Here is an 18,499-nt window from a genome sequence, read left to right as displayed (position 1 = left end):
CATTTCCTTCTCCAATGCATGAAAGTGAAAAGTGAATATTCAGTGAAGTCGCTCAGTCATGTCCAACTCTTCGCAACCCCATGGACTGCAGCCCACCAGGCCCTCCGTCCATGGGATTTTCCAGGCAATTCCTATTCAGCTATAAAAGAGAATGGAATTATGCCATTTGCAGCAACATGGATGGACCGACTAAGTTTAGTCAAATAGATCATACAGAGAAAGACAAATACTGTTTGTTATCACCTATATGTGGAATTTAAAAAATAAAGCAAATGAATGAATATAACAAAACCAAAACAGACTCGCAGACACAGAGAACACACTAGTGGTTACCAGTAAGGAGAGAGAAGAGGAAAGAGGCAAGATAAGAATAGGGGTAAAGAGGCACAAACTACTAGGTATAAAATAAACTAAAGGGATACATTGCATAGCACTGGGAAACGTAGGCAATAATTTATAATACTTTAAATGGAGTATAATCTATAAAAATATTGAATCACAATGTTGTACACCTGAAACTAATATAATAGTAAATCAGCTATAATTCAATAAAAAAGAATTATGTGTTCAAAAAAATGAACAACAATAAAATTCCATCAGTCAGATATTTTGTAGTGCTAAGGTGGTATTTAAAAAGAAATTTTTGCCTTAAATACTTGTAAAGCAACAAAAATAACTTAAAATCCTGAGATAAAATTCTAATTTGCAAAGTTAAAGGACACTGGAATAATCCAGAGAAATTGAGAGAAAATAAAAAATAATAAAGATGAGGGCATATTTTTAAAAAATAAAAAGGAGAAAGGATCAAATGCAATAGTTGCTTTTACAAAAAATTAACAAAATTGGCAAACCTTTGGCAAGACTGGTTCAGAAAAACAGAGAAATCACAGATTAAAAGCATTAGGAATTAAAACAGATATGTGTAACACAAAAAGGCAAGAGCATATTGTAATCCACTTTATGCAATAATTTTGAAAACAGGTAAAATGGTCAAATTCCTAGAGAAATACATATTATCAAATGTAGTTCAAAAATACATAGTAAACCCAAAGTGTCTAATAATCATGACAGAGGTTAAATCAGTAATTAACCATCTTCCCAGGTCCAGATGGTCTTATTTTCAAGTTTTACCAAATGCCAAAGGAATATACATCTTAGTCTTACATAAATTCTTTCAGAAAATAAAAAAATAGAGATTAAAAAGGGAGAATACCCACCCATTAATTTATGAGGCTAATAAAAATCTCAATCTCAAGCCAGAAAAGAACATTTAAAGATGGGAAAAATTATAGCTGAATCTTACCCATGAATACAGATTGGACATATTCTAAAGAATATATTAGCAAGCCAAATGCAGCAATTTATAAGCAAGATAACATAATGGACAAATTGGATTTTCATGGGAATGTAAGTTCAAACATTAGAATATCTATTAATAAAATTTCACACTTTAACAGATTAAAGGAAAAGAGAGAACACCTAAATTGATGCAGGAAAATCATTTGATATTATTTAATAGTCATTTATAATTAAGAACCTAGAGCAAACTAGCAACATAAGAAAATTTTCTAACCTAATAAGGAGCATTTACCTATGGCAAAAAACTGAAAAAATACTTAATAGATGAATATTCAAAACCTAGAATAAGACAATAATGTTCTCAAAGTTGTACTGAAGTCCTAGTCAACAAAGAAATGAAAAGCATAATTACTGGCAATGAAAAACAGAACAAAGGAAAGCACAGTTATATTAGCTTGGTATACCTATTGTGTATCCTAATTTAAAAAAATCATTTTATGACTTTAAAGTGTGTGATTCTGTGTATATGTATGCACACAATCCATTTCTCCAGTTTTCTGTAGGTCCATGTTCATCCTCTCTGTATCCCTTAGGACTAAATTCTATATAAATAACAAATACTGAATATATGTTAACCAGTACAGAAAAATAATGAAAAGTTCTCATCATTAATGAGAAAGGAGAGAAAATTTTTAAGATAGCAATGAAATAATTAAGGAGCTGGGGAGGAAAAACAAATTACTGATTCCTAGAGGTCTCAGTTTGCTGGGAAGCTGAGTGCATGTGTCATTCAGTTACCCTACGTTTGAGTCTTCCCTAGATCAAGTGGAGTTACCCAAAACCAGCATATGGAATGCCATGTTTTGTAGTTCCTACTTTAAACCATTCAGAGGCTGTTATATTGGAGTCTAAATGAATCAAGTATAATTTAATAATATCCCCACTAGATTCAATGGGGCCAGGAATGATGTCTGCCTTCTTCAGTGTATAGTTTCAACGCCTATCACAGTGCCTGGCACACAGCATTCAATTTGGTGAACTTCACTGAATCTATGGTACTTCACTGAATCTACGGTACTGCACAAATGTTTTTATTGGGTTGAACCACTCAGCTTAGGCTAAGGAATTAAAAACCAAGTAACAAGCTAACTAAGATAACTAACTAAACCATCTAAGTTGGTTACCTGAATCCAACATTAGAGTGAAGGCCAACTTTCCAATATTCATGACGCAGACGTTGTAAATTCATCGGATTATGAAAGACCAACAGTAAAGAGTTGTCTTGTGTATGGTAATACGAATCAATACACCTGTATTGCTGATTAGCTTCTTGAAGAACCTGAAAATCAAAATGAATGCATTGTTTTGTCTTTTTTTCCCCGAGAGAAGGGTCTCCTGCTAGGGCCTTTCTCTGCTTCCTCCCTTTTCTTCCCTTATCTCCATGATGCTGGTCAAGGTGAGAGCAGGGATGGCAGATATTTTCAGGAGCATTTTAGTAACTCTTATAAGAAAAACAAATCCTAGGCTCCAAGCATAGAGGTATTTGCTCAAGTGTTTTTCATTAATGCTGGGAGATAATAAAGTCTAGAAGTTATTTAGCACGTTCCATGCCTTCTTTTTAAGCTTCTCTGGTAGCTCAGCTGGTAAAGAATCCACCTGCAATGCAGAAGACCCTGCTTCGATTCCTGGGTCAGGAAGATCCCCTGGAAAAGGGATAGGCTATCCTCTCCAGTATTCTTGGGCTTTCCTGATGGTAAAGAATCTGCCTGCAGTATGGGAGACCTGGGTTCGATCCCTGGGTTGGGAAGATCACCTGGAGGAGGGTATGGCAATCCACTCCAGTATTTTTACCTGGAGAATTCCATGAAAAGAGGAGCCTGGTGGGCTACAGTCTATAGGGTTGCAAAGAGTCGGACACGACTGAAGCGACTTAACATGCACACACACACACACGCCTTCAGATAAATCATCTCATTTTATCATAAAAACCTCAGATACATTGGTATGATTATTTTTCCCATTTCAAAATATTAAAAGCTGCATTTTTCAGTATCGTTTGTGGCCAAGAGAGAATAAGAGACTTGTCTAAGAGTATGGAGTTCCTAAGTTCTGGTACAAGGGCTTATACCAGTCTTTTGACTCTAAATGTCACATTTCACACTCCACACAGAGCTCTCCACTACACCACAGTGTGGTACAGAGACATACTGTGAGTGGTCTTCTTGATACATACTGTTTCTACACAACTTCTATCCCTGATCCTTTCCAAAACATTTTATCCTCAGCACTGTAACTGCAGCCACAAACAGAGGGGGCCTGTGGGCAGCTGCCTTTTCCTTATGCCAATCAACATAAAGAAATATGTCCATAGGGAAAGAAATTAGACAGTTGCGGGGTTTTGTTTTGTTTTGTTTTTTCTTGTCCATATCAATTTGGTGGAGGCAGCTTTCTGTTCTTCACTGTCTGGATGATCTAAAGGCATGGAATTGCATATTATGTCAGGAAAGGACTATTTTACTTTTGCTGTCAATTGCACACTGGTAGTGTAACTAAAATAATACATTTACTCCCCAATCTAATCCCCTATATGCCTTTATGAAGCGGCATTTGAATTTTTACAACTGCTCCCTGAGAGCCAATACAAGAAACACATATGTGGTAAATTTGTTTTCTTTCTCTCTTTTTCTAGGCTGCACAGTGCAGCTGTGGGGATCTTAGTTCCCTGACCAGGGCTCAAACCCATGCTCCCCTGCAGTAGAAGGATGGAGTCTTAACCACTGGACTGCCAGGGAAGTCCTGACATGGTAAATATTTTTGCATTTAAAACATTTTGCTCTGTGGGGGTCCTATCCATTACTTTTTGGGGCAAATTCCTTTCAGATTTTAAATTAGAAAAACAAACAAACAACCAAACTTCTATTTTTGATGAACGTGTAGGTATTCTCAATCAATATTTGATAAAGTTTCATACATTTCTTTTCCTTTTTAAAAATTTGGCCACAACACTGCAAATCAACTATACTTCAATACATTAAAAAAACTTGGCTTTTACCTATTATCATGTATTGATATTTTTCTCATTAATTAAGCTTTTCATTAAAAATGGAGACCTACCACATTCATAGAAAAACAAAACGAACAAGATAGCTAAGACTTTTCTTTAAAATATGATTACGATTTTTACAGAGGATTCTGGAGTTCAGAGATGTGTGTTTAAGAAGCAATTGATGGAACACCTGATACGGAGAGAAGGGATTAGAGTGGAGAGAGAGTGAAATAGGCTGATGATATTACAGTAGATGGGGAGGATGGAACTTGGATTAAAGTAGCAGCAGTGGAGATGGTGAAGAGCCTCAAGAGGTATTTTGAGGTGTACCCTCAAAACTCGATGATGGACCAGATGTGTGAGACAAAGGAAAAGCTGAAGTAAGGAATGACTCTCAGCCTTTTGGCTTGACACTGACGTTTTCTGAGATGGATGAGGGGAGAAGCATGCTTAGGTGGGAAAATTATTTGCTTCATGTGGGACACGAAATATTTAAGATGTCTATCAGAAATTCACTAATGTGGAACTCAAGATGGAGATAATTTGGAAGATAAACTTTTATGAGTCATCAGGATTAGACATATGTAGTAGATGAAATCATTAAAAGAATGTTTACAGAAGAGAGAAGACAATTCGAGACTGAGGCTTGAGGCACTTCAATATTTAAATGGTAGGTAGAGGAGAAGTACTCAACAAAATTCCAGATGGCACACTGAGGAGAAATTCGGTATGGTGCTTTGGAAACTGGGAGTGAACAGTGTTTTGTGGGGAAGTGATCAGCTTTGTGAGGAAAAGGTCAAGGAAGATATACAAAGAAATGTTCATTAGGTTTGGCAGGACAATTATATGTGACCTTGAAAAGTGAAGCCTCAGGACTTCCCTGGTGGTTCAGTGGCTAAGACTCCATCCCAATGCAGGGGGCCTGGGTTCGATCCCTAGTCACGGAATTAGATTCCACCTGCTGCAACTGAGAGTTCACATGCCGCAACCAAGACCTGGAGCAGCCAAATAAATAAATAAATACATATATTTTTTAAAAGAAATAAAAGTTAAGCTTCTATGAAGTGAGGAGGAGAGGCTAAAACAAAGTAAAATCTGAAATGAACTTCCAGTTAAAAAATGAAAGATTAAACACATGCACTTCCTAACCCCTCACTAAAGGAATAGTCAAATTCGAGTTTTAATATCACAAAGTTGAAGCCCAAGGGAGATGAGACAAAAGAAACATCGTGGAGGCTAGAAAGCAGGAGAATAAATGGTAACTGATTTAGCAGAACATGGAAAATCAAATTCCAAGATTAGTCTTAAGAGAGACCAGAAGGAACATTATGAGCAGAAACACAGAAAGGCTCTGGAAATGGCAGAGTTAGGTACCTCTGAAAGTGGAATGAAAGGGGCAATGAAAATAGGAAGATTAATGTCTTTTAAGAAGCCTCAACCATTCTGAGCAGCCAGGGTACTGCCCATCTCTCTCATCAGCAGAAGAAAGCAGGGTTATTACTATAGAAGCTGACCCTGTGGGTTTTTAAGAGGAGGGACCCTGGGCACCACTGAGGGAGAGCTATACCACAGAAAAAAGAGAATTATGTAAAACTTGAATTGGCATGGTCTAATAGAAATATAAGGGAAGCCACAAATGTGAGCCATGTGCATAATTTTAAAATTTATAGTAGTCATATTTTAAAGGTTAAGGTAAAATCAAACTATACATTTTATTTAACCTAATATGTCAAACTATATTATCATTTCAATATGTAATCAATATAAAAATTGCTAAGTACTCAGAAGCTACATGTGACTAGTGGCTACCACATTGGACAGTGCAGATCTAGACACTGGGTGGTAAGAAATCTGAAATTCCTTTCCTCCATCATTCAGCTCCTAAAACCCTGACAAGTTATGTCTCGGAAGAGAAGAGATCAGACTTTTTTCCCTAGAGACTCTAAATGGCTCAAGAGTATAGAATTAATACATCAACATTCACGGGTCTTTCAAGACCCCCCACCTCCCCGCAGCCAAATCACCCAACAACAAGGTCAGGGTATTGACAGCTTTCCCCCACTTTGACTTTATGTAGCACTTCCTATCATATTTTTTTAGTGTCTCATTATGAATATAAACAAAGAGGCAAATATCACTAGATGCTATTCTTCAATGTGAAAAATGAAGACACCTCCCCCACAAAAAAATAGTTAAAACCTGGGGAAAGGAGTTTTCAGAGAGAAGACTTCAAAGGACTTTAGTATATCCTCATAGAGATAAGGGAAGATACGGTACCAGGGAATGTGAAGAGTATGTTGTATAAATGTAATTTGTAACTATAAATATAACCTTATGATATTAATATTATAACAACAGATACAGAAGACTCGATAGAAAAATTCAATGAAAGCAGAGACATATTTCCAGAATAAGAAGAAAAGCTGTTGAAAACTTGGAAGGAAAGGATAAGGAAATTGGAAGTTCAGTCTAGGAGTCCAATACCAGAACAACAGGAGTTTCAGGAAGAAAGACTAAAGAAAAGGGAGGGGAGGGGATTATTAGAGTGAGGATTGTATAATATTTCCCAGAATGTAAAGCTCAGAGTTTCTGGATTATACTGGGCTCCCCAGTGCAGTATTAGGAATAGAACCACACATCAAGGAATATCAACAGGAAATCCAGAACACTGGAACAAAAAGAAAATCTTAAAGACCTTACAGAGAGAAGAAAAAACACAGACTCGACTGACCAGGAATCAGAATTTCAGTGTTTTTTTCTTTCTCAAGGACAATCTGGAAAGCTAGAAGACTATTGAGGAATGGCTTCAAAATGTTGAAGGAAAATACTTTTTAACTTAGCATCTTATATAAAGCCAAACTGGCAGTTAAAAGTATAGAATTAAGGTATTTTCAAACATCCATCACCTCAAAAATTTCCCTGCCATTTATGTTAACTCAGGAGGCAACTTGAAAAGACAGTCCCCTACAAACAGAGAGTAACCCAAGAGAGAGGGCAACATGGGATGCAGAAGACAGTCTCTAACTGGAAATAGAGGCAAAGGATACGGCCAGGATGGCCGCAAGGGGGATGGCAGGACCGTCGCTGTGTAGAGTGCTCTCTCTGAGAACTGGTAGGATTTCCTTTGCTGCTTTGTATAGTAGCTTCTGACAGTGGTCATCCATCCTTGGTGAATTTTAGCTTGGATCTGCATCATTCTAATCTCCACCTCTCTGGTTACAAAATATTCTCCCTGTGTGTCTTTAGTTGGTATTTTCTTCTTCTTACAAGGACATAAATCACATTTGGTTGGAGCCTACTATAATGACCTCATCTTAACTTGATTACATCATTTAGACACCCTAATTCCAAATAATCCACTTTCAGGTACTAGGTGTAAGGATTCTAAAAAATCTTTTGAGGGACACTGTTCAACATAAAACAGTTCAGACTGAAAGTGAAAGTTGCTCAGTCAGTCTGACTCTTTGCGACGCTAGGGACTATACAGTCCATGGAATTTTCCAGACCAGAATAATGGAGTGGGTTGCCCTTTCCTTCTCCAGGGGATCTTCCCAACCTTGGAATCAAACCCAGGTCTCCTGCATTGCGGATTCTTTACCAGCTGAGCTACCAGAGAAGCCTACAGTTTATCTTGTAGCCTCTCAAATTCATATCTTTCCCATGTATAAAATACATTCACCCACCCAACATCCTTCAAAGTTTCAACCCTTTCCAGCATCAACTCTAAGGCTCAAATGTTATCTGAATATCTTCTAAGTCAGTTATGGGTGTGACTCAGTTTCTGGTCCATCCTTGGGCAAAATTCCTGCTCACCTGTGACCCTGTGAACCCAGAAAACAAGTAGAGGGCAAGCAGAGGTTCAGAACACACAGGAAAGATATTGCTTACAAAACACAACTGATGGAATATCTGTTAGGTTTGAATGTACTGAGCAGAGATTTACTCTTAAGTAGAGAATTTGGGGGAGAGTAATGACAAATGTTTATCAAACTAAACAAATAAAAAGGAAATGTATCCAGGATATTACACAGTGCAGCTATGAATCAGTTCAGTTCAGTCACTCAGTCATGTCTGACTCTCTGTGACCCCGTGGACGGCAGCACACCAGGCTTTCCTGTCCGTCACCAACTCCCAGAGCCTACTCAAACTCACGTCCATTGAGTCAGTGATGCCATCCAACCATCTCATCCTCTGTTGTCCCCTTCTCATCCTGCCTTCAATCTTTCCCAGCATCAGGGTCTTTTCCAGTGAGTCAGTTCTTCGCATCAGATGGCCAAAGTAATGGAGTTTCAGCTTCAGCATCAGTCCTTCCAATGAATATTCAGGACTGATTTCCTTTAGGATTGACTGGTTGGATCTCCTTGCAGACCAAGGGACTCTCAAGAGTCTTCTCCAACACCACAGTTCAAAAGCATCAATTCTTTGGTGCTCAGCTTTCTTTATAGTTCAACTCCCACATCCATACATGACTACTGGAAAAACCATAGCTGGACCTTCGTTGGCGAAGTAATGCTTTTGCTTTTTAATATGCTGTCTAGGTTGGTCAAAACTTTTCTTCCAAGGAGCAAGTGGCTTTTAATTTTATGGCTGCAGTCACCATCTGCAGTGATTTTGGAGCCCAAAAAGATAAAGTCTCTCACTGTTTCAATTGTTTCCCCATCTATTTGCCATGAAGTGATGGGACCAGATGCCATAATCTTAGTTTTCTGAATGTTGAGTTTTAAGCCAACTTTTTCATTCTTTTCTTCCACTTTCATCAAATGGTTCTTTAGTTCTTCTGTGCTTTCTGCCATAAGTGTGGTGTCATCTACATATATGAGGTTATTGATATTTCCCCTGGCAGTCTTGATTCCAGCTTGTGCTTCCTACAGCCTGGCATTTTGCATGATGTATTCTGCATATAAGTTAAATAAACAGCGTGACAATATTCAGCCTTGATGTACTCCTTTCCCTATTTGGAACCAGTCTGTTGTTCATATTCTGTTCTAACTGTTGCTTCTTGACCTGCATACAGATTTCTCAGGAGGCAGGTCAGGTGGTCTGGTATTCCCATCTCTTTTAAGAATTTTCCACAGCTTGTTGTGATCACACAGTCAAAGGTTTGGCATAGTCAATAAAGCAGAAGTAGGTGTTTTTCTGGAACTGTGTCACTTTTTCTGTGATCCATTGCATGTTGGCAATTAGATCTATGGTTCCTCTGCCTTTTCTAAATCCAGCTTGAACATCTGGAAGTTCATGGTTCATGTACTGATGAAGCCTGGCTTGGAGAATTTTGAGGATCATTTTGCTAGCGTGTGAGATGAGTGTAATTGTGCAGTAGTTTGAGCATTCTTTGGCACAGCCTTCCTTTGGGATTGGAATGAAAACCGACCTTGTCCAATCCTGTGGCCACTGGTGAGTTTTCCAAATATGCTGACAAATTGAGTGAGGCACTTTCACAACATCATCTTCTAGGATTTGAAATAGCTCAACTGGAATTCCATCACCTCCACTAGCTTTGTTCATAGTGATGCTTCCTAAGGCTCACTTGACTTCCTTTGCATTCTAGGATGTCTGGCTCTAGATGAGTGATCACACCATCGTGATTATCTGGGTAATGAAGATCTTTTTGTATAGTTCTTCTGTGTATTCTTGCCACCTCTTCTTAATATCTTCTGCTTCTGTTAGGTCCATACCATTTCTGTCCTTTATTGTGCCCATCTTTGAATGAAATGCTACCTTGGTATCTCTAATTTTCTTGAAGAGATCTCTAGTCTTTCCCATTCTGTTATTTTCCTCTATTTCTTTGCACTGATCACTAAGGAAGGCTTTCTTATCTCTCCTTGCTATTCTTTGGAACTCTGCATTCAAATGGGTATATCTTTCCTTTCCTCCTTTGCATTTCTTTTTCTCAGGGATGGCCTTGATCACAGCCTCCTGTACAATGTCACTAACCTCCATCCATAGTTCTTCAGGCACTCTGTGTATCAGATTTAATGCCTTGAATCTAGTTGTCACTTCCACTGTATAATTGTAAGGGATTTGATTTAGGTCATAACTGAATGGTCTAGTGGTTTTCCCTATTTGCCTCAATTTAAGTCTGACTTTGGCAATAAGGAGTTCATGATCTGAGCCACAGTCAGCTCCCAGTCTTGTTTTTGCTAACTGATAGAGCTTCTCCATCTTTGGTTGCAAAGAATATAATCAATCTGATTTTGGTGTTGACCATCTGGTGATGTCCATGTGTAGAGTCTTCTCTTGTGTTGTTGGAAGAGGGTGTTTCCTGTGACCAGTGCGTTCTCTTGGCAAAACTCTATTAGCCTTTGCCCTGCTTCATTCTGTATTCCAAGGCCAAATTTACCTGTTATTCCAGATGTTTCTTGACTTTCTACTTTTGCATTCCAGTCCCTTATAATGAAAACATCTTTTATTGGGTGTTAGTTCAAGAAGGTCTTGTAGAACTTCATAGAACCATTCAACTTCAGCTTCTTCAGCATTATTGGTCAGGGCATAGAGTTGGATTACTGTGATATTGAATGGTTTGCTTTGGAAATGAACAGAGATCATTCTGTTGTTTTTGAGATTGCATCCAAGTACTGCATTTTGGACTCTTTTGTTGACTATGATGACTACCCCATTCCTTCTAAGGGATTCTTGCCCACAGTAGTAGATAGAAGGGTCAGCTGAGTTAAATTCACCCATTCCAGTCCATATTGGTTCGCTGATTCCTAAAATGTCGATGTTCACTCTTGCCATCTCCTATTTGACCACTTCCAATTTGCCTGGATTCATGGATCTGACATTCCAGGTTCCTATGCAATATTGCTCTTTACAGCATCGGACCTTGCTTCCATCAGCAGTCACATCCACAACTGGGTGTTGTTTTTGCTTTGGCTCCATCCCTTCATTCTTTCTGGAGTTATTTCTCCACTGATCACCAGTAGCATATTGGGCACCTACCGACCTGGGGAATCCATCTTTCAGTGTCCTATCTTTTTGCTTTTTCATACTGTTTCAGCTGTGAATAGCACTTATATAATTGAAATACGATAAATCTTGAAATCTAATAAAAATTATGATATGGCTAAAAGTTTCAGAGAATGACAAGGTTTGAGTTTATGAGTGTGTATATGTATGTATAGGAGTAATGAGTGAGTATATGTGTATGTCTCAGTGTGTGTTATATGGGGTTGGGCAAGCTGTTTTTTCAAGAGGGAGTCAGTTGATGATGGTAACTAAATATCTTGTTATTTAGAGATAACTGAGTTAAGTAGCAAAAGAAACAGGTAAATACGTTGAAGATTTTTACCTCTTGGAATTGTGTCATGGCATGGGAGTGTGCATGCTCAGTCATGTCTGACTCTTTGTGACCCCACTGACTAACCTGCCAGGCTTCTCTGTCCATGGAATTCTCCAGGCAAGAATACTAGAGTAGGTTATCATTTCTTTCCTCCAGGGGATCTTCCTGACCCAGGGATTTGGCTCCTGCATTGGCAGGCAAATTCATTACCACTGAACCACCTGGAAAGCTCCATGGGCATGGGAGGGACCTGGTATTTTTCACAAGACTCTTTACACAATGTTTTGGCTTTAAAAAATAAGTGGATGTAAAATTTTAATTTAAATTTTAAATTAAATTAAATTAAATTTAAATTAAAAGGATAAAAGAAAAAAGAGTAAAAGTTTTTGCGTAAAATGTAAAATTGACAAAAAGAGCTTGCCTTAGTATTACTCATTATTTTGCGTAGTGGTTAAGAGCACAAGTTCTGGGTCTGATTTCTTGGGTTTGTTTGGATCTTGCTTCTCTCACTCATCAACCAGTGAGACCCTTTCCAGTGTGACCTTGGACAAAAGTTACTAGTGGTTAAGGTGCCTCAGTTTTCTACTATTTAAATAGTTTCTACTTCATAAGATTACTGAAGAGATTAAATAACCTAGTAATACATTGACTAGCAGCAGCAGCATATGGTAAGTGCTCAATAAATGTTAGCCATCACAGTTTACATTGAATTGTTAATTGCATCCGAAAATATTTAGAAATGTGAAAACTGAAGAGAGCTAACAGGCAATATGGGGAAATATAAGGTTGCTTCCCAATAACATCTTACTTTTATTACTATGTTTTTTTTTTAAACATGTGCAACAGTCATGCACATATCTTCTTTCTTTTCTTAAGAGACTTCATTAAAAAAACATCCTTTAAGAAAGTATATTTTAAACTATTTTGGGCATGCATAGCACACAGTCTGGGAATAAACTCACTTTATAGCTGAAGTAAATGGGAATATTGATCTGAAATAGATCTGAGAGTGACCTAGAAGTGAACTGTTCTAAATCACACTGAGCCTCCCCAGACCAATCTGATGAGACTCATAGCCCATTAATACCTGAAGCAGAACTTTTGGTTTAAAATGTTCAGTAAAACTCCAGTCCATTAGATTGCGTTGCTGGGTTTTCTTTATGTCCTCTAACTCGGCTTCTACAGTCATCTTCTTTGGTTTCTTAAAAAAAAAAATCAGAGGAATACAATTTCAGCTTTAATTTGTTTAAGTCCAAATGAAGCCCTCTTGGACTCCATCAACTAACCAGCATGCACTCCATCTAATTGGGGGAAATCTGCATATGTATAAATCCATATGGCAACATTTTAAGAGAACTGCTGCCAGAAAAAGTATGCCTTTGACTTTTTTTTTTTATGGGCAACATAATCTAAATATTTTTATTGTTAGGTTATACTCTTCTGAGTCCTGTTAGCAATTATAGGCAGGTTTTCTGAACTCACTTCAAGACAGCATTAGTTCTACATAGCTGTATGGTCAGCAGGTGTTCGTGACGTTGCCAAGCCACACTGTCTAGAGAGAAGCATGGAGCCTGGAAGTTTTGCTTGAGCGGCTGGTGAAATTAACTCCTTTCTCTCCAGTTGGAACTGAGCTGGGGAGGCGGGGTGTCTGAATAAACCCTTCTCCTCTAGTACCAGCCCCTTCCTGCTAAGTTTCTTTTTTTAGTTACGGTTTTCTCAGATCTTACTGGCATCTACACTTTCAGGGCAATAATTCCCTACCTTTTCAAGAAGATCAGCATTTGTGACCGCTTCATCTTTGATCTCATTGTTCATGGTCTGCTCTGTAAATCAAAGACATCAACATCCAGTTGTGTTTGGGCTTTGTTCTCTCTTTGGTCAATGCTGTGCCTTTTTGTTGCCATGTGATCTATGTTTCTGTGCTGAAGAGGTAATTCCTGAAAGGCATGTTTCATGCCTCCAAAAAAGGTGTTTTTGTCAATAATTCTAAATTAGTGTCTACCTAGAAAAGTTATACTAAGTCCTTTGAAAAGAACCCAGCTCCCTATATAATACATTCCTAAATCATATATTAGATATTCTGCCTTCAGACTGTATGGCTCGCTTCTGACAATGTACTTTCATCTTACAAGCTGCAAATATTTACTGATTAAACTATGTCAGCTGCTCCCCACACAGTTGTCTGTTATGATGCTGGTACTATCACAAAGCCTGTTCAAACTTGTGTCTTGTGAGTGACAGACTAGGACAGGGGCAGGGATGTATGGAAAGAAGAACCCCCTGACAAAAGCACCTCCTACTAGAAGAAGCAATACCACACTCTATCCTGTTAAGCTCTTCCCCCATTCATTAACAATGTATTAATTTAAAACCCATTTAATGGGCATCTTCAGATTTACAGAATTTTTAAAAGTTAGTTAAATGAATAAAATGAATAGGGAGCTGGGTTCCACGGGGCCCCTTATCATGGACACACTAGCTCTCGCTGTGACCAAAGAGTGTACTTATATGATAACTGGGACTGTGATAACCTCCTTGAGTACTAAGCACACAGCCATAAATGGAGAGGGAAGAAACAGACTGATGGTGTTGATTTCTGAATCATCCTGTTTCAGTAAATCTTAAAGTTAACAAATGTGTTATGTAGAGGAATTCCATGGTATATGAGTTTCACATGGATAAATAGACACTTTACTGTGAAAGTTTCAGAATTTGTAATATGCTCTTGTGACTGTGAATCTCTAAGAAAGAAAGAAATCAAGGACATAGCATATTCCAAATCTGATCAAAGTAATAAAGTTGAGGGGGGTCGGCACATTAAATCTTGTAACATATCTGTCTTACTGCTCAAAGACAGCCAGTCTGACTTTTTATCACCCTCTGAATAATAGCAGATTAATCCCGAGGAAGTCATATAAAAATGGCTCCAGCTTGACTCTCCAGCCACACCTCCTTCTACTCTCCCTGGCTCATTCCACTCCAGACTCACTGGCTTGCTTGTTGTATCTTGAAGTTTTTGAACTTGATTTTCTCTCTGTCTAGCATGCTTTGCTTTTAGAGAGTCATCTGTTTCAAACCCTTCATTCATATTGCTGTTCAACTGTCACCTCCTCAAGAGTCTTCTGCTTCTTATCCTGCTTGATTTTTGATCATGGCATTTATCCATGCCTAATAATATTTGTCTGTCTCTCCATCTCAAATGTGAATTCCTGGAGAATAAGAACTTCTATTTTCCCTAACCTTACTCTTTGCACGCAACACATGGTAGGAAATCGGTAAATACATATATATATTTTTTTGATTGAATGAGAGAAATCTACATCATGTATTAAAACTGGAAATAAATATTGAGCCAAATAGAGAGTGCAGAAATGTGGAAGAAATCCTACAACAAAAGCTTATTTGTGGGGTAAGCATAAGCTCAGCTGGTAAAGAATCTGCCTGCAATGTGGGAGACCTGGGTTAGATCCCTGGGTTGGGAAGATCCCCTGGAGAAGGGAAAGGCGACCCACTCCAGTATTCTGGCCTGGAGAATTCCATGGACAGTCCATGGATTTGCGAAGAGTCAGACACGACTGGGCAACTTTCACTTTCACAAGATCTAAATTTTCATTGTGTGGCAAAGAGAACCAAATCTGGGCTTCTAGAGGGACTAGCTAATTACATCTAAGCAAGATAGGCCAAATGTTTTACTTGTCTTTAGGAGCATAGCTACTTATATTTTTGCTACTAGTTCCATCTCACCTTGGGCTGGTGAGGGTGACAGCATGAATGTTCCATTTGGATTTATAAGAAAACTATAAATTCAATTCAGTTTAATATTTATATAACACAGACACTCAAGAGAAAACTCAGGCCAACTATAACTCTAAATAGACCATTATGTCCCATGTGTCCTTGAAGCAATTGATATGCAATCTGTGGAATAAAAATTATTCTATTCTATGGGCTGCCAGATTTCCGGGAGACTTGATATTCCCTCCTGTGTCTAAGGATCCAATAGAAAAAAAAGTCTCCAGTTTAGAAAATATGTTTTAAAAAACTGTGCATCAGATATTTTGTCAAAGGGAAGAACATTCTAAGACTAATCTGAACTCTATTTAATAGTAGAGTAAAAGTCATTCTTTTTCTTTCTTCCTGATTTCTTCCTTCAACCACGTAATCCTTTGACAGTGTGATTCAGTAGTTTTTGACACATCTGGAAATGGATGCATTCTCATCTCTTTGAAAAACAGCTTTCCTAATCTGTTTTACTTTAGAGATAACAAGATCCCTCTGCAAAGCAGTTACTTTATTAAAAAAACACTCAACAAGCATAAAGGGCACATCTAAACCTATAGCCTCATGGTTATCAACTCTCAGGTTTTTCATAAATATCCAATAGGCCCCGTCAAGTTCAAAACCAGTCTCAGATGGAAATCTACTGTTTGGTTGAGAAAAGCACAAGTATTTAGCCCTTCAAGTCCAGGAACAGGCTTTTCTATGTATTTGATGCTAAGATGGTTGTGCAGGAAATACATGAACAATTTCTGCTTTGTTTAGAGATTTAAAGTGGCTGCTTCAGAAATGTGACTCAGTTAGGGGAAAAATGCAAAGACAAACAAAAGATTAGCAACAACAAAAATTTCCCTTACATGTTAATAGCCTCAGTGAGGCACCAAGGTTCATCTACCCATCTCCATCCAAATGTAACAATTCCTTGACATAGGCCAGCCTACATCAGGTAGAATCCCTCACAGGCCATGGGTTCAGCTCTCAAGATTGCTTGGCCACTAGGATACACCATCCATTACAGCATTTTTAGCCATGATGATTTAGGGAATTGCTATAAACATTTACTTTGCACCAGGACTCAGAACACAAATTTATGTGGTTTGACCACCAGGTGGCAAAAGTTGCCTAAGGAAAGCTATGTACCAACTGCTCTTTAAAAAAAAAAAAAAAAGGCAAAATAAAACAAACAAACAAAAAACCCCTCAGGCCTTATCTCTCTCCTGGCTTATTCTGGCTCTATATTAACTCAAAATGACTTCTTTGTCATACATTTATATTCCAATAGGACTCACTAATGCCATAATATCTCAAGTTAATTTTTTGCGAGTTAGGCTAATAGGTAAGGGTATATAGAACAGGGAGATAGAGAACCAACCCTAAAGGTAAGGCACCTGCCCTGAAGGTAAGCAACCAGCCCTAGGAAGTCCCAAAGGCAACAAAATTGGGTATGTATAACGATGAAGAAGAGAATATGAATATGGTTAAACCATCAGATGCATCCCAAGGCATTTCTTAGAACTGAGGGAGCCACAAGACACAGTGGAGGAAGCACTGCTTTGGATCCCTCTTTGGAATCCTGACTTCCTGCTCATATGTGGTTGAACAAGTTACTTAACCCCTCTGAGTCGTTGTTTCCTCATCTTCAGGATTAGGCTATGCTCATACTCACTTAACATCTATTCTTTTATAGCAGTGACCATTTTTTTAGAATTTTGAAATAATACAGAAAAGTACAAAGAACTTAAATGCTTGCTATAATGAATAATGATAAAGAAAAGTCCCAGCACTTCAGACAACTTACTCATGTAATTTCACAATCACATTTCTTTATTAAACCTTCATATAATTTCTGACTTTTTTTTTGGATTGTTCTGGGTTTTTTTTTACACACAATTTACAAATAATAACAGTTTTGCTTCTTTTCAACATTTATAGCTTTATCTCTTTTTCTTACCTTACTGAGTTGGCTAGCATCTCCAAAGTGATCCTAAATAGGAGAGTTTACAGTGGATAACCTTTTGATCAAGGGAAACCTTTCAACTTTTCATCTTGATAGATAACGTTTCTTATAGTAAGTTTTAAAATACACTTTATAAGGTAGAGAAGTTTTCTCTCTATTGCTAGTTTGTTTTTCATAAATTGCTATATTTTTTCTCCATCCACTGAGATTACATTTTTCTTAGTGTGTTGACTGATAAATTATATTGATTTTACAATGTATGTGTTTCCTTCTTACAAAAACTTGTCCTGACTATTATGATTTTGTATATTGCTAGATCAGTTTGCTTATGTTTTATTCAGGATTTTGGCATATATGTTCACGAATAACTGAGTTTTAATTTTTGTTGTTGTTGTTGTACTACCCTTGACAGTTTTATTATAAGGCTGATGCTAGTTTCATAAAATGAGAAGAGAATAATCCTTCTATATTTCCTGGAATTAATTTTTGCTAAGATTGGAACTATATTTTGAGTGTTTAGAACTATTATTTTTTGAGTGTTTAATATCACTAGTCAATGAGATTATTTGAATTTGGCATGTCTTCTTTGGGAGTTTTTAAATTGACTTAATTTATTTAAATAATTATAAGATACTCAGGTTTTATATTTCTTCTTGAGTGAATACTTTTCTAGTAATTTACTCATTTCATTTTTCAGTTCAGTTCAGTCGTTTAGTCGTGTCCGACTCTTTGCAACCCCATGAATCGCAGCACGCCAGGCCTCCCTGTCCATCACTAACTCCTGGAGTTCACTCAAACTCACGTCCATTGAGTTGGTGATGCCATCCAGCCATCTCATCCTCTGTTATCCCCTTTTCCTCCTGCCCCCAATCCCTCCCAGCATCAGAGTCTTTTCCAATGAGTCAACTCTTCGAATGAGGTGGACAAAATACTGGAGTTTCAGCTTTAGCATCATTCCTTCCAAAGAAAACCCAGGACTGATCTCCTTTAAAATGGACTGGTTGGATCTCCTTGCAGTCCAAGGGCTGTCTAGAGTCTTCTCCAACACCACAGTTCAAAAGCATCAATTCTTCAGTGCTCAGCCTTCTTCACAGTCCAACTCTCACATCCATACATGACCACCGGAAAAACCATAGCCTTG

The 18,499-nt window shown here is 37.8% G+C and overlaps 1 protein-coding gene across 1 annotated transcript in view; it reads right to left on the bottom strand.

The window, feature by feature from the left end:
• The window catches only part of SPAG17 (sperm associated antigen 17), a 245,270-nt gene that overhangs the window by 121,063 nt on the left and 105,708 nt on the right, over positions 1 to 18,499 (bottom strand). Inside the window, exons 16-18 of the mRNA XM_010830710.1 lie at positions 13,386 to 13,447; positions 12,712 to 12,825; positions 2,484 to 2,638 (exon numbers count right to left, since the gene is read on the bottom strand). Coding sequence (XP_010829012.1) covers positions 2,484 to 2,638; positions 12,712 to 12,825; positions 13,386 to 13,447 — 331 coding nt within the window. The remainder of the gene's footprint in view (positions 1 to 2,483; positions 2,639 to 12,711; positions 12,826 to 13,385; positions 13,448 to 18,499) is intronic.

The sequence above is a fragment of the Bison bison genome, unplaced genomic scaffold (genome assembly GCF_000754665.1).
Source record: "Bison bison bison isolate TAMUID 2011002044 unplaced genomic scaffold, Bison_UMD1.0 scf7180017864519, whole genome shotgun sequence".
NCBI classification, from domain to species: Eukaryota; Metazoa; Chordata; class Mammalia; order Artiodactyla; family Bovidae; genus Bison; species Bison bison.
The sequence above is the reverse complement of the archived record's forward strand: the minus strand, read 5'-3'. Positions and strand labels throughout refer to the sequence as shown.